At 24.5% G+C, this 17,297-nt stretch overlaps 1 protein-coding gene across 1 annotated transcript; it reads right to left on the bottom strand.

Annotated features, from left to right (window-relative positions):
• Positions 1-167: 167 nt before the first annotated feature.
• Positions 168-16,645, bottom strand: LOC117180769 (DNA-directed RNA polymerase I subunit rpa49-like). Its single transcript, XM_033373268.1, has 5 exons — positions 16,441-16,645; positions 10,266-10,664; positions 5,733-5,919; positions 2,578-2,793; positions 168-556 (listed from the first exon to the last, which is right to left on the bottom strand). Exons 1-5 carry the CDS (start codon positions 16,511-16,513, stop codon positions 307-309), a joined length of 1,125 nt encoding a protein of 374 aa, XP_033229159.1. The 5' UTR covers positions 16,514-16,645; the 3' UTR covers positions 168-306.
• Positions 16,646-17,297: the final 652 nt, after the last annotated feature.

The raw sequence follows: 17,297 nt of genomic DNA, 5'->3' as shown, positions 1-17,297 counted from the left end.
TTGAAATTTACATTTTTTGTCGAAAATTTATATTGTCGAGCTGGTTATTCACCTTTTTTTTTAGAGAATTAGCGTTTTTGGCAACCTTGCGGTTGTTACTTGATCTATTTTTTAAAAATTATATACAGACGTATAAAAACTTTAGAAGAATTAAATAATAGCGGATATTTTTTATTACTTTGTTTATTAACTAGATACTCTGTACATCGTGAGGTTTATCATTTTCAGAGTCTGAGGTATTCTCAAAATGAATTTTAATCTGAAAAATGTTTATCATGAAATGCTGCAAACTTTCAGGCAGCATTATTATTTTCGGTTTCGTCGCTTCTTTCGGGATGAAATTGGAGGAGGTAACGGCAGTTTTAGGACAACTGTTTTCTTGTCTTTGAGAGGTACGGCACCAATCATTGCTGCAAACTCTGTCAATTTTTTAAGGCTTATGCGACCTGCAATCGCTGTTGCAAATAATTCCAAGTCTAGTGCATAGTTAGATATCGCCAATGCCAAAATCATACAATGCACGATTCCACCATCCTTTAAGGTATTTGGACGCAACCTAAACAGAAAAAAATCAGAGTTGGTAATATTACATATTATTTTTGTACATTTTATGCAAAGAGCCTAAAATGTTGCGTAGTTCGACACACTTTGTACAGTTAGATTTAAAGACTTATGTTACAATGTTACAATTTGTATATAGTATAAAAAATATTAGACTATATAATAATTAAACATAGTAAATAATAAATAAACAATCAATAGTAAATAATTATTTACTATTGATTACTATTGATATTGGTTGAAAATGCAACTAAATGCAACTGAAAATTGAACTACTTGGTAAGTTAACTACAGTGTTCATTTTTTTTGCTTGAAGATTCGTCTATTTGGTGAAAAATGAAAATAAATGGTTAAAAAATTGTTTTTTTTTTTTGTTCTCAAAAATCATTTTTTAAACTGAAAATTGAACTATTTCATTTCTTGTTGAAAATTCGTGTTTTGCGGTAGAAAATTATACTGTTTCGTATCAAATTTAACTGATTGGTTAGAAATTTATATTTTTTGGTAGAGGATGCAACTATTTGGTTGAAAACTAATTTTATTTTGTCGAAAATTAATTCCTTTACCTGAAAAATTAGCTATTTAATTTTCTATTAAAAATTCGTATTTTTGGGTTGAAATTAGTTTTTGTTTCTTGGCTGAAAAATCTTTGATGGAAATTAAACTTTTGTTGAAAATTCATCTTTTTGGTTTGAAAATTCATGTCTTTTGGTATACATTTCATCTGCTTCCGTTGAAAATAAAACTACTGTGTCAAAAATTCATCTTTTGCTTGAAGATTCATCTGTTTGTTGAAAATTCGTCTTTCTGGCTTGAAAAATAGACAATTTAGTTGAAATATTATATTTTTCTTGGATGAAAAGTCTTCTGTGGTTAAAAAATTAAATGTCTTAAAAAATTAATCTTCGATGAATTCAACTATTTTTTATTTAAAATAAAAATATTTTTTGGTTGGCAAATTGAATATTTTGTCAAAACTTCATAATTTTAGATGAATTGTTTTTTATGTGAAATAAAACTTTTTTTGCTTGGAAATTCAATAATTGGGAAGAAAATTCAACTTTTTGGTTCAAAATGTTCTTGTTTTGTGCAAAACTCGTCTTTTTTACTTGCAAAATCAATAATTTAATTTAAATTTTGTTGCTTTTTTTTACGGAAAAACTTTGTTAAAAATGTCTCTTTTTGGATGAATTCAAATGGCTTTGATTAAAAATTAAAATCTTTTTCATGTGAAATATAAAGTAAAAAAATTTGACTTTCTGAGATGAAAATTCAACTAATTGGTATAAAATAAAGTTTTTTTGTTTAAAATTTATGCATTCGAGTTTAAAATTAAAGTATTTTTTAGAAATTTTTTATTGAAAATTCATATTCACGGGTTGAATAATCAACTGCTTTGTAGAAAAATCGTCTTCATAGCTTAAAGTTTTAAAGATTTGGTTGACATTTTTTTATTGAAAAAATCATTTTTGGTTCATAATTTGTTTTTTGATTTGACAATTCATCTCTTGGTAGATATTTAAAATTTTTTGGGTAACAATGCAACCCTTTCATTAAAAATTACTGTTCAGATTAAGGATTCAACTAATTTGTAGAAATCTCATCTTTTTTAGTCCCAAATTAATAATTTAAGTTGAAAATTAATTTTTGCTTGGTCAAAAATTAATCTGCTTTGGTTGAAGATTCAACTATTTTGTTGAAAATTAGAATTTTTTTTCGTCAAAAATAAATTTTTTCAACTGAAATTTTTTGCTTGAAAATCCAGCTTTTTGGGTTGGATTTTTTTCTCTCTTGATTGAAAAATCTTTATTAAAAATTTTTTATTTGGTTTGCAAATTCAAGTTTTTGTTAGAAATCTAGTTAAAAATTAAAATATTTCGTTGAAGATTCTTTTTTTTAAAGAATTTTGTTTGGTCAAAAATAAAAATTTTTAACTGAAAATGTAACTATGAAATTTTTTTGTTTTAATTTACGTGGAGGAGACCTGAGATAAAAAAAGTTTAATTTAGTAAGTACCTTCCATTAACGCTGGGTATGCTGTACTTTTCAATTATGTACTCATTAACTTCAGTTGAAAAAGGGCATATTTCGGCAGCACGTCTCTTTGCATCCTTCATAGGAATATTCAGCCAGACTGATACTGCTTCAATGTACAATAAAGCGGCGAGCCTTTTATTACAATCTGCATGGTTCTTTCCAGTTTCGAACATCTTCTTGAAGAACTTGGATTTCCTGAATTTTACAATAAAAGGAAGAAAACGTCTTAGTAAAATATCATTTGAATTAATTTCAAATAATACCCTCACTACTCACTAGGGTATCCACAAATGCATTGCAATTTTTTTTTCGTAATCTGTTTGCATCCAGATAAAAGTAAATTCATTTTTTAAAATTATATTTATAGATTCCGCAAGCTCCATGAAGTTCAACACGTACTTCAAATGAGAAAAAAAGACGTTTTTGCACATTTTATTCAGAATCGTCAAAATTAGATGAATCATGTTAAAACTCAACATTCCTATTTATAAATAGCTATAGAATACAAATAAATAATTACTTTTTAATTACCAACCTCATAAGTCTGTTCTATAGGGCCACAAAAAAAAACTACGTACGTGAAAATATGGGGTTTGCTACTTTTTGACGCTAATTATGACTTTTTAGTGGTTTTTAAAAATAAAAATGGTTTCTAATACAGAAAGTACTCCTTTCTATTCATAATTCGATCTTTATAATAATTTTTTGAACAATTCATTATTGTTTTAGCAATTTTCTCTTAGAATAGAGTTAGAAAGTTACAGTTTTTAGCGATTTTATCCACTTATTTTTAAATTTTCAAGCAGAGCGATGCGCCCAAATATTCAGTTTAAAAGAAATAATTGCTGAAAGAATTTAATATTATTTATAATATTTTCTTAAAATAATGCTAGAAATTTGCAGTTTTTTCTAAAAAAAATTCCACTTTTTGTTCACTTTTCAATTATAGTAAAAAATAATTAATTCAAGTTAATTGGTTAAACAATGTTTACTTTTAACAATGTTCTCTTCGAATAATTTTAGAAATTTCGGTACTTTCTGAAATTTTTTCGTCCTTTTTCATTAGACTGAGGCAATATTTAATTCAACTTAACAAACAAATAATAATAACATTATAATATTAATAATATTCTTTTCCAATAGTTTTAGATAGTTCCGGTTATTTATGAAATTTTCAACATGATTATATCTCTTATTATTTATAGGAAAAAGTGACTGTCATTCATTATTGCTTTAATGAATTATTTTTTAAGAAACAAATTGTAAAATTATTTTAGAGAAGTTTAATTCGTATTTGTCTCGTTTCCTTGATTGTTTTAGGAATGAAGGAAGATATTATATATATTTTTTAATCTCCGCTGTTTTTAAAATAATAATAATTTTTAATAGTAAATTACGACACGGTAATTAAAAAACGGACTAAGGGGTAAGTGTGACCTATTTTTTTATTTTTCATTGTGAAATTCCAAAATCTGCCTTATTTTTGTAATTTTTTAATATTGTTTACAAACAGATTTAAATGAAATAAATATAAATAACAATAATTTATAATAATAATTGAAAAAAAAACATTTCAATATACACAGTTCCCCAGAAAAATATTTTTTAAATCAACTTAGAAATTATACAATTTAAAATAGGTAAGTTTTTCAATATAACTTAAGTTTCATTCCAAATTCAATTTTTTTACTTTCTTTTGATTAAAATTCATATAAATGACAAAAAATTGAAATCAACCATACATTATAAGAATAGGCGGATGTCTTTTCTGGGCGAAAAGTTAACAATTCGGATGAAACTTAAACTACTTTTTTTAATTCAGTTGTTTGGTTGAAGATTCATAATTTTAGCTGACAATTTAACTATTACGTTTTAAAATTATTTTTTTGAACAGATAATTCAAATATTTTTGTAGAAAAATCAACTACTAGGTTGAAAATTAACTTTTTTTTGGATATTCAACTTTTTTGTTGAAAGTTCCTCTTTTTTGTTTGAAAATGGTAGAAAGTTCAACTATTTTGTTTCAACTTAACTTTTTTGTTCAAAATTAATAGTTTCATTATGACATTTTTTACCAATTCATTGAAAATTCATGTATTTTGTTAAAAATTGAACTATTTTGATATGCGGTTCAACTATTTGTTTGAAAAGTAAGTTTTTTTTCAAAATTCATATTTTAGGTTTGAAAATATTACTGTTTTGTAGAAAATCATCTTTTTTGGTTGAAATAATATCAAATATTATATTTTTCGTTGAGAAATCACCTATTTTCGTTGAAAATTCATGAATTTTGTTCAGAATTAAATTATTTTTGGTAGAACGTTCCACAAGTTCGTTGAAAATTTGTCTTTTCTGGTTAAAAAGTTAACTATTCGGATGAAATTTAACCTACTTTGTTAAAAAAATCCGTTTTTTTTATTGAAGGTTCATAATTTTAGTTGAAATTTCATTTCTGCGGTTGAAAATTTAAAGATTTTGTTTAAAATCCGTTTCTTTTTTGGGCAGAAAATCCAAATATTTTTTAAGAAAACTTACCTATTAGTTTGAAAGTTAACTTTTTTCAGAAATTCCACTCTTTTGTCGAAAGATCGTTTTTTTCGTTTGAAAATGGTAGAACATTCAACTATTTGGTAGAAAATAAGCTTTTCTGTTGAAAATTGATATTTTCGATATGAAAATTTAACCAGTTGGTTGAAAATGACTATTTTGTTAAAAATTCTACTATTTTGATGGAGAGTCGAAGTATTTGGTAGAAAAGTAACTTTTTTGTTGAAAATTCATTCTTTTGGCTTCAATATATGACTCTTTTGTTCAAACGTATTCTTTTTGGTTCTGAAAATTAATTTATTCTGGTAAAAAATGTCAAATTTTTTTGGTTGAAAATTCAACTATGTTGTTAAAAAGGCATCCATTTCGTTGTGAATAATGTATTTTTACTTGAAATGTTAGGAATTTAAAGCGTTTTATCCGAAATTTAAAATATTTTAGACCCTCGCATTTAAAATTGTTGCCTGAATTTCAGAATGGAGTCTTAAATCTAGACAAAATTGTATTTTTTATGGATTCGAACAAATTTGTGGACGACATGCATGACAATTCGAGGAAATAAAAATTTGGACCACCCAAACACTCACCCCTCCATATCACTCTCAATTTCTTCCAGATTTACATTATATAGTGTTTTTAGTATAGTTTTTGGAACAATGTCGTTAATGTCGTAAACATCTGAAACATCTGTTGCATCTCTATTGCAGGGAGGTACAATCGTGTTTGCCAAGGATTCTTCAGTGTCTGATCCATCTATCTTTTCAATTTCCACATCTAAAAACAGGAAATTGATATTTAAAAATCAATTAATAAAAGTTGTAGGTAAATATTCACGATGGCCGTTTTAATCGGCGAAATAAATTCCCGGTCATTTCCCGGTGTTTTCCCGGCTCGCAAACATTTTTCACGGTCAATGAAATTTAAAAAATGGAACACTAAAGCTACATAATTTTCCACTTGAGGTAATAAAAACTGAGCTGCAAATGAAAGCACTCAAAGTTGCACTGTTAAATTTTGAACTTTTAAAATTGATATTTAAAAGTTTTGAATTAAAAAATGTTGTATTCAAATGTTCAATAATTTACGCGCATAAAATTGAAGGTATTAACATTTTTCGATATAAAAAATATAAATCCACGTTATCATTTTCAATGCTCTAAATTAAAAAATCAATTAATGAACTTTAAAATTTTCAAAATTATATAATTTTAAGGAATTTTAAACTAGAAACATCAAGTATTGAAAAATTGAAAAAATTTTAACTGAACACTTTTTAAATTAGAAATTCATTCATTTTTTTTTTTAAATAGTCTAAACATCCTTGGAAAGCTTCAAAATTGTATTCCAAATCTTGAGAAATCTAGAAGTTGTTTTAAGTTGGTTTTTAATTTAAAATTATTTTGGAAATTTTTTCAGAACTTCTATGTCAAAATTAATTGATTTTTTTCCACAATTTTCAGAAAATCCTGCAAATTTGAGAAAATTTCTTCACAATTTGGATGTATATATAACAATTGAACATTTATTATTTGTAGGCGAAATTTGAGTATTTTAAGAAAATGTAATTTTCGCAGATTTCAAACAAAAAAATTAGATTCTTTTCAAGAATTGTGAAAGGCTTCAAAAGAATAAAAATATTTTTTTAAGATTCCTGGGAAAATTAAAAATAACGTTTTCATTTTGAAAAATTATTTTAACAGAATATTTAAAAAGTTTTTCAAAGATTGAAACAAAATTTTCAAAAAAGATTCTAGGAGATTTAAAGAAAACTTTCTAAAATTTGCATGATAATTTTTAATCTTTATAAAACTCCTAAATACCTCTTAAAATTACTCAAATTTTTTCTAAAAATGTTCATTTATAAATTATACAACAAAATTTTAAAACTTCACTTATAAATTAAACGTTTTTCAAATACAACAATTAAAATTCTAACATTCAAAGTTTAAAGGCTCTTCGAAATTTTTACGATTCCAGGTTTTCTATGTCAAACAATTAAGTTAAAGATCCTTTACTTTTAAATATTTGGTTTCAATTTACTTGTCTTAAATAAAAATTCAAATATTGCTAAATATTCAATAATTAATCTTTTTTTTAGTGAAAAATTTCAAATTGAATGGGTTAGAAATTGAATATTTTAGACTGAAACAATATTTTAAATTCAATAAAATCCTTTAATTAACAATATATTATTATGAAGTTATTTTTAAGTTGGAAATAGTTTATAAACTTTCAGTCACACCTTCACATTTGTTAAATGACTAAGACTTTCAAATTGAAACCGTTGAAGTTTTAACGTTAAAATCAGAAAATTCTTAAATTTTGAACTGGTTTAAAATCGTTTTGTCAAATCGCTTTTGTTCACTTTTTATTACTTAAAGTACAGATAAATTAAAAAAAAATTGATTTATTTATTTATTAAATAAAAATGTTTTTTATCAAAAATTTTTAACCTCAAAGGCTTTTATTTTGTATTTGTTTAAGTCTTTGAGAAAGTATTTAAAAATTCTTTAAATTAGACATGTAAACTTGGAAATAAATATTTTAAATGGAAAATGTTTAAAGTAAAAAAAATTTCAATTACGCATTGTAAGCTAAATAATAGCATAATTGAAAAACATAACAATTCCACTAATTATTTAAAAATTGCTAAAATGGAACCTGGACAGATTTCTCTTCTACAAATTTGTAAAATTCCTGATAAAAAAATGCACTGTCATTTCCCGGTTTTTCCCGGTCTGAAAAAATTCCAGGTTTTTCCGGTCCAACGGCCACCATGATATTTGACTGTGTACCATAAAAGTTCAATTATAAATTATTATTACAATTTATTATATTATTACATATTATAATAAAATTATAATAATTATTGCTGTAAATTATTAAAATTTCTATTTATTTATCGCAGGCTTCACAATATTTTCTGCTTTCCTCGTTTTTCTACTTAAATGCGAACTGAATTAATAGAATCCAATAAGAAAATCCAACTATTTTCGGTGGGAAGTTCATTCTTCTCGCTTGAAAAGTCTACTATTATATTTGTCGTTAAAAATTCATTTTTTTTTATTCACAAATTTTATTATTTGGTTGAAAATTAAATAATTTCGTTGGAAAATCAAATATTTTTTAATTTAGTACATATTGGTTGAAAATTCGCGTTTTTAGCTTGATAATTCAACTATTTGATTGAAATTTGGATTGTTTCTTGACTAAAAATTTTTGTATTAGAAATTCAACTACTTTGTTAAATATTCAACTTGTTGTAGAAAATTCATATTTTCGGCTCGAAAATTACACAATTTTGCTGAATTTGGCTGAAAGTTAAAATAGTTTCCCAAAAGATAATTTTTTCGGATTAAAGATTCGTAATTTTAGTTGGAAATTCGGATTTTTTTGTTAGAAATGATTTTTTTCAAGTGAAAATTTAATTATATTATTGCAAATTCAACTAAATGGTTGTGAATTAATTTTGTTGTTGAATATTCAGATTTTGGGATTGCAAACTTAAAAAAATGGATTACAATCTTTTTTCTTTCTTGAAGAGAATTTTTTTTTAATTGAAAATTCAACTATTTTGTTGAAAATTAATCCTTTTGATATAAAAATGTATATCTTTTGATAGAAATTTCATGTTCTTTAGTTAAGAATGCAACTGCCTGCTTAATACTTAACTTTCTCGATAAAAATTCATATTTTCGAGTTAAAAATTCAACTTTTTCGTAGAAAATCCGTATATAAACTTCAAAATTAAACAATTTGGCAGAGAATTTAACTATTTGGTTAAAAATTGATGTATTTAGTGGAAAAGTCGTCTTTCTTGATTAAATCCAACTGTTTTTCATCATTAATTCAAACATTCTTTTTAATATCAACTATTACATTTTTGGTTGGAAGTTCATCTTTTTAGATTGAAAATTCAACTTTTTGGTTGCAAGTTAAACTATTTTCTTTAAAATAATTTTTTTGGTTGAAGATTAATTACTTTAGTTGAAAATTACGTGTTTTTTTTTGTTACAATTTTTTTAAGTTAAAAATTTAACTATTTTGTTGAAAATTCAACTGATTGGTTGTAAGTTAACTTTTTTGTATCAAATTTCCATTTTCGGGTAGAAAATTCATATTTTCGACTTGAAAATTAAATAAATTGGTAAAAAATTTAACTATTTGGTTGATAATCAATTTTTTTGTCAAACTGCTATTTCTTGATTAAAAATGATGCTGTTTTAGTTCATGATTCAAGTATCTTATTGAAAATTAATTTTTGCTGGTTCATTGCAAGTGATTTTTACTTTAAATAAAAATCTTGTTTTGTATTGAAAATTTGACTTGTTGGATAAAAGTTAAACTACTTTCTTAAAGGTTTATTTTTTGGTTGAGAATTTATGACTTTCATTGAAAACTCGTTTATTTTTTGTTAAATAATACTTTCTTTTCAACTGAAAATTTAACTATTTTGTTGAAGATTCAACTAATTGGTAGTGAACTAACTTTTTGTTGAAAATTAATATTCTCGATTTAACAATTCAACTGGTTTATAGAAAATTCGTTTTCTTGCCTTACAAATTTCACAATTTAGTATAAAATTAAACTATTTTGTACAAAATTAAACACATTTAAAGAAAAAGGGTTTTTTAAATTAAAAAATTAATTCTACTCAATAAAAACTTAACTACACTATTTTTGGTTCAAACTGATCTTTTTTAGTTGAAAAATTCAATTATTTAATTGAAAATATTTAGAAACGAACAAAAAAATTAACTAAAAACTTATAAAATAACATTTAGACTGAAATCACATCCATTGTTCAAAAATTTAGTCGCAAATTTATGTATTTGGTTGAAAATTATTTTTCGGCTGCAAATTCACCCGTTTTGTAGAGAATTTGTTTGGCTTGAAAATTCGACAATTTTTTAGATAATTCAACATTTTTGTGGAAAATGTATGCAATGTGTTGAGAATTGATCTTGTTGGTTGAAAATTGAACTATTTGGTTAAAAATGCACTTGTTTTTTTTTTTTAGAGAAATAGTAACAAAATAGTATAACCACTAAAAAAAATGTCTAACAGCTTCAAAACTGTATTGAATCCGAGGTGTGCAATAAGCTAAAAAGAAAACTTACTTGAAACAGTGTTTTCGAGAATTTCCTTAACAGATTCGTCACTGATCTTCATTTTTTCACGAAGTTCTGTCCTGCGTTTTACCCGCTTGGAGCCAAATTGTTTATTTAATGTCGCAATTTTATCCACCTCCAAACTCGGATCAACATTTAAATTTCGATCAAGCACAGGTGTAACGTCCCATCGTTCCGCCTGAACAAGTTTGATTTTGTTAGTCTTTTTATTATGAATAACTAGCATTGTGCACATAGCTTCTTCGTCCAGATTTGGCCTGTATCCCTTGTATACAATTTTTCCATTTGACATGGCCAACACGGTTTTTCCAGATTTTTCATCCGTGAATACACCACTCTTCATATTATTTGTCTCGTCATCTTTTAGCTGGCCATTTAGGAAATTTACTAGAAAAACAATTATAGGGTTTTCGGAAACTTTAACAACATTCATAAATCTCAGAAATTAGATTCAGAATATTTAGAGCTCGCTAAAGTTGTTTTATGGCCTATATGCAACTTTTATAAGTTAATAGTAATATTTTGTGTGTGAGAAATAAATTCTTTTTTTAATAATTAAACTCACACAAATATGAAAAAAGGTAAGGAATAACATTTAGAAACTTAATTTTAGTTATAAAAATAATGATTAGATGATTGCCAACGATTCTAGAAGGTATTTTAAATTGTTGATATGCACTGCTTAATATCAACAATTTCATTCCTTGCTTCTGATTATTATTCGTTATTCCTTAATTCCAGATTTAAGCGATTTTATTGATTTAAAAACAATTTTAATTTAAAAAATGTGTATTTGCATGAGTTTTATATGTAAAAAAAATGAAGGGATAAATTTGACCCTTTAAACTAAAGTCTATCATAAAATTGATTCTCTATGGATGTTAAACGCTCATTCGAAACATTTTTTCCTTTAACTAAAATGTTTAAAGAAATTTAACATCCTTATGAAGAAGTAATATTTTTAATTAAAAATTTAATTACCTAAATTCAGAATAAATCGAAGTTTCAATTTTCCTTTAACATCGAAAAAACAAGGCAGCCTCCAAATCCCCTTCCTTATTTTTTTTCTCTGTATTTTTTAATTTTATTTTGGTTTCAATTGAAAAAATTTCACAAAAATCTACTAACATTTTGGTGTTCGCCTTTTAATTTAAATGGAGATATTTAAGAATATGTTGTCCCAATATAATCGTTAGATTCCTGTTTCTTTTTAATTTCAATGAATTTCGTTGAAAATTTAAAACAGTACAAAAATCAAAATTATCAACTCATAAGTCACATATCGGACATAAGAATAACTATAGCGACCACTAAATTTTTTGTTATCTCTAAAAAATACAGAATAACTTTATAAAAGAAAAAATCTTTCCGCTTCAAGGTTTTAGAAAATAAGAAAATCGGGATTGGGCTGGGTACTCATGGGCACAATTATTTATACAAAACAGTATTTTTAAAAGTAAGGTATGAAAAAACAGAGTAAATATCTAGAAAATGGGAGAAGTGAAAATTTCTCAAAACAAGGGAAAACTTTTTGAAAACGAGGAAAAAATAAAATAAAATAGGATAACAGTGACAACTGAAAGTCGGGCAATTAGATTTTTGAGCTGGTTATATTACTTTGAGAACGGTAACGAGAATGAGAATATTATTGAGAATATAACAGAGAAATAAATTCTCTGAGAATTTATGAGAATCTCAGAATTTATTGTAATTAATAGAAAATATTTTTCCGTTAACTTTTAGGTTGAAAATTCAACTCTTTTTTTTAAAGTATGTTTTTTTTATTTGAAAGTTTACCTGCTTTAGCAGAACAACTGTAGCAGAGCAACTGTTTGGTTAGAAATTAAGCAGTTATACTACTTTCTTGAAAACTTAACTATTTCGTAGAAAATTTACTTTTTGTTTAAAATTTTAATTTTGTTGTTGAAAAATGAACTGAAATATTTTCTGGATGAAAGTTCCATTTATACAAAAAAATTGTTTTTTATTACAAATTCATCTGTTTCAGTACAAAATTAATCTTTTTCGGATAAAAATGCAATCCTTTTTGGTTGAAAAAATTCGTCTTTTTGGATTGAAAATTCAATTTTTTTTCATAGAAACTTAATTTTTTGTTACAAAAATTGAATTTTTGATGTTACTGAGTTAACTGGAATCATTTTTGGATGAAAACTCAACTTTTTTTGTAATAAAAAATTCTTCTGCTTTAAGATAAATTTCATATTTTTTGATAAAAAATGCAACTATTTGCTAGAGAATTCAACAATTTTGTTAAAAAGTTATCCTTTTTGGTTAAAAATTCGTCTTTTTGGATTGAAAATTCAATTTTTTTGTAGAAAATGATTTCTTGTTAAAAAATTCATATTTTGATCGTGAAAACTCGACTAAAATCTTTTTCAACAAAAAACTGATTCGACTATTATTTTGAAAATTTATCTTTTTGATTTAAAACTTCATCTGCTATAGAAGAAATTTCATTTTTTGTATAAAAATGCAACTAATTGGTTAAAAATCGTTCTTCTTTGCTTGATAATTCAACTAATTACTTTAAAACATTTGGTTGAATCGCTTTGTTAAGAAATCACTTTTTTTGTTAAAGATTTATATTTTAAGTTGAAAAGTTATGTCATTGGTTAAAAGTTTAATTATCTTGTTATAAATTAAACTTTTTAAATTGAAAATTCAACTACATGGGTCAAACTTAAACTACATTGTAAATTTTTTTTATTGCAGGTTTATGTCTGGTTGGAAATTTACCTGTTTAGTGGAAAATACTTGCTTTTTTTGGTTTAGAATTAATTTTTTAACAGAAAATGTAACTTCTTCCTTTTTTAAGATTGATATTTTTCAGTTAAAAATTCGCGTTTTTTTGTAAAAAATAACTTTTTGTTTGAAAATTGAATTTTTTTAAAGAAACTTTGTCTTCTGGTTTGAAGGTTAAATAATTTAAACTTTTATTTTTTATTTTCTTTTGTTGTATAAATTTAATTCTTTTTTTATAATATATAAACTACGATACTTTTTTTTGGTAATTTGTCTTTTCAGGTTGAATATTGGACTATTATTTTAAAAATTCAATTATTTTGTTGAAAATTCCAGTATTTTGTTAAAGAGTTTTCTTTTAAAGTAGAAAAAATGTTTTTTTGAATGAATGAAAATGAATGTCTTTCAAAGTAGAAAAATCTGTTTCCGTACAAAATTCATCGTTTTTGGATAAAAATGCATCTGTTTGGTAAAGAATTTAACTATTTTGTCAAAAAATGCATCCTTTTTGGTTGAAAAAATTCGTCTTTTTGGATTGAAAATTCAATTTTTTTCATTGAAATTTAATTTTTTGTTACAAAAATTCAATTTTTGATGTTACTGAGTTAACTGGAATTATTTTTGGATGAAAACTCAACTTTTTTGTAATAAAAAATTCTTCTGCTTTAAGATAAATTTCATATTTTTTGATAAAAATGCAACTTTTTGCTAGAGAATTCAACAAATTACTTTAAAACATTTGGTTGAATCGCTTTGTTAAGAAATCACTTTTTTGTTAAAGATTTATATTTTAAGTTGAAAAGTTATGTCATTGGTTAAAAGTTTAATTATCTTGTTATAAATTAAACTTTTTAAATTGAAAATTCAACTACATGGGTCAAACTTAAACTACATTGTAAATTTTTTTTATTGCAGGTTTATGTCTGGTTGGAAATTTACCTGTTTAGTGGAAAATACTTGTTTTTTTTGGTTTAAAATTAATTTTTTAACAGAAAATGTAACTTCTCCCTTTTTTAAGATTGATATTTTTCAGTTAAAAATTCGCGTTTTTTTGTAAAAAATAACTTTTTGTTTGAAAATTGAATTTTTTAAAAGAAACTTTGTCTTCTGGTTTGAAGGTTAAATAATTAAAACTTTTATTTTTTATTTTCTTTTGTTGTATAAATTTAATTCTTTTTTTATTAAAATATAAACTACGATACTTTTTCGTTGGTAATTTGTCTTTTCAAGTTGAATATTAGACTATTATTTAAAAAATTCAATTATTTTGTTGAAAATTCCAGTATTTTGTTAAAGTATTTTGTCTTTTAAAGTAGAAAACATGTTTTTTGAATGAATGAAAATGAAGGTTCAATAATTTAGATAAGCTTTTATATTTTATTTTATTTTGTTGTATAAATTTAATTCTTTTTTTTTATAATATATAAACTACGATACTTTTTTGTTGGTAATTTGTCTTTTCAGGCTGAATATTGGACTATTATTTTAAAAATTCAATTATTTTGTTGAAAATTCCAGTATTTTGTTAAAGAGTTTTTTTTTAAAGTAGAAAAAATGTTTTTTTGAATGAATGAAAATGAATGTCTTTTAAAGTAGAAAAATCTGTTTCCGTACAAAATTAATCTTTTTGGATAAAATAGCATCTGTCTGGTAAAGAATTTAACTATTTTGTCAAAAATGCATCCTTTTTGGTTGAAAAAATTCGTCTTTTTGGATTGGAAATTCAATTTTTTTCATAGAAACTTAATTTTTTGTTACAAAAATTCAATTTTTGATGTTACTGAGTTAACTGGAATCATTTTTGGATGAAAACTCAACTTTTTTTGTAATAAAAAATTCTTCTGCTTTAAGATAAATTTCATATTTTTTGATAAAAATGCAACTATTTGCTAGAGAATTCAACAATTTTGTTAAAAAGTTATCCTTTTTGGTTAAAAATTCGTCTTTTTGGATTGAAAATTCAATTTTTTTGTAGAAAATTATTTCTTGTTAAAGAATTCATAGTTTGATCGTGAAAACTCGACTACAACCTTTTTCAACAAAAAACTGATTCAACTATTATTTTGAAAATTTATCTTTTTGATTTAAAACTACATCTGTTATAGAAGAAATTTCATTTTTTATATAAAAATGCAACTAATTGGTTAAAAATCGTTCTTCTTTGCTTGATAATTCAACTAATTACTTTGAAACATTTGGTTGCATCGCTTTGTTAAGAAATCACTTTTTTTGTTAAAGATTTATATTTTAAGTTGAAAAGTTATGTCATTGGTTAAAAGTTTAATTATCTTGTTATAAATTAAACTTTTTAAATTGAAAATTCAACTACATGGGTCAAGCTTAAACTACATTGTAAATTTTTTTTATTGCTGGCTTATGTCTGGTTGGAAATGTAACTGTTTAGTGGAAAATGTAATGTTTCTATTGCCAAGTGGGGGAACGGAGTTAGGACTCCTTATTATTCCTTCGTGGGTTCAACTTTCAAACAAAAGAGATTGAAGTTCAACATGAAACTTAAAAAAATGCTTTTTTTTAGAAGACATTTGAATTTTCAACAACGAAAAATAACTTTTCTACCAAAAAAGATTGATGAGTTTAATTAAGAACCTATTGGTTGAATTTTCGAGAAAAAAAATCATTAAACTTCAACATAAAAACAACAAAAAATTGTCTTTTAAATTAAATTTGAATTTTCAACAACAAAGTTAATTTTAAACCAAAAAAGATGATTTTTTAACAATAAAACTGACATTTCTACTAAAAAGATGGATTTTTAACACAAAGCGACGAATTTTTCCATTCAAAAGGACAAATTTATGAAAAATCCGTTGAATTTTAAACCAAAAAATATTACTTTTTAACAAAATAACTAAATTTTCAATCAAGAAAGAATAATAGAAAAAATATAAAAATTGCATTTTCATATAAGTAGTTGAATTTCTAATCTAGAACGACAAATTTTTCTATCCAAAAAGACAAATATACAACGAGTCAGTTAAGCTTTCGAGCCAAAAATATCAGTTTTTAACAAATTAGTTGGAATTAAAAAAAAATAGTTGGATTTTTTATCAAAATAATTAGCTTTTCAAAGAAATAGTAGAATTTTAAACCAAAAACAGTTAAGTTTCAACAAAAAATAGCTGGATTTTCTGTAAAAAAGGAAAATAAGAAAAAGAGTGTGAAGCCAAAACATTGGTAGATTTTTGCAAATATTTTTACTATGATTTAAAAAAGATTAAAATGAAAAAACACAAGAAAAAAGGATGGAAGGGGATTTGCTTACATTTTATTATAGATTCTTGTTTTTTTAATATACAAGAATTTGGCAGAATATTTAAAAAAAAACATACAATAATATTGAGATTTACAATATTTAAACTGTTGATTATTTAATTCTTACCAATAATAGGTGGAAGAGAACTTTTATCGTCACCATGAAGGATCACATCCTCTATTTCAGCCTCAATCTTCATTTTCCGTGTGTGTCTCGTTTACAATTAAATTAATTCGTCTTTTGATTATTTAGAAGCAATTATCTTTTTTCAATCCCTTTGAGGTTAGAAAAAGTTAATAAAATATTTCAATGATTTCAAACAGCATGGCTTGCAGCCAGAACAGTATAGAAAAGGTTTCATAGTAGTATCTCATATGTCAGGGTTGAACCGTAGTTTCTCAGACAGGGATGGCAAAGTAAAATACCCTAGGTAATTTACGTCTTTTTTTACGGTGAATTACTAGGAACTTTACGTGACTAGTTTCTTACACGATGTAAATTACGCGAATTATGAGACTTTACCTTCTGCGTTTTCCGTTTTCTTCGACAAACATAAGCTCTAAAACTTGTTGACCATTGCAAACATTCCTCAAAATAAATTTAAAAAATCGTATAAGTACATCAAGTTATTATAATAAAATTAGTTTATCAGTGTATATTTTCTTGTTCCATGTTTTTGCTTACTGGTCTACTGGATGTTAAAGGTTTTTGTCCACTGGTCAAAAACACTTAACATACATTTATTTATTAAGTATTAAATTGACCAATATTTCATAAAAACATTAATAAAAAAAATAGATATAAATGTCAAAAATCACAACAAGTTACGAAGGCTTTTTAGGTTTGAATAATTCACCAGTATTCCTAAAAAAAATATATTAAAATACATTTCAATTACAAGTGTTTAAATGAACAAAAATAACAATATTTCACAATTATCACTTGTAGCCGTTTAAGATTAAGATCATTCCATTATATATGGA

The sequence above is a fragment of the Belonocnema kinseyi genome, chromosome 9, assembly GCF_010883055.1.
Source record: "Belonocnema kinseyi isolate 2016_QV_RU_SX_M_011 chromosome 9, B_treatae_v1, whole genome shotgun sequence".
Taxonomy (NCBI): domain Eukaryota; kingdom Metazoa; phylum Arthropoda; class Insecta; order Hymenoptera; family Cynipidae; genus Belonocnema; species Belonocnema kinseyi.
This window is presented reverse-complemented; position numbering and strand designations above follow the sequence as displayed.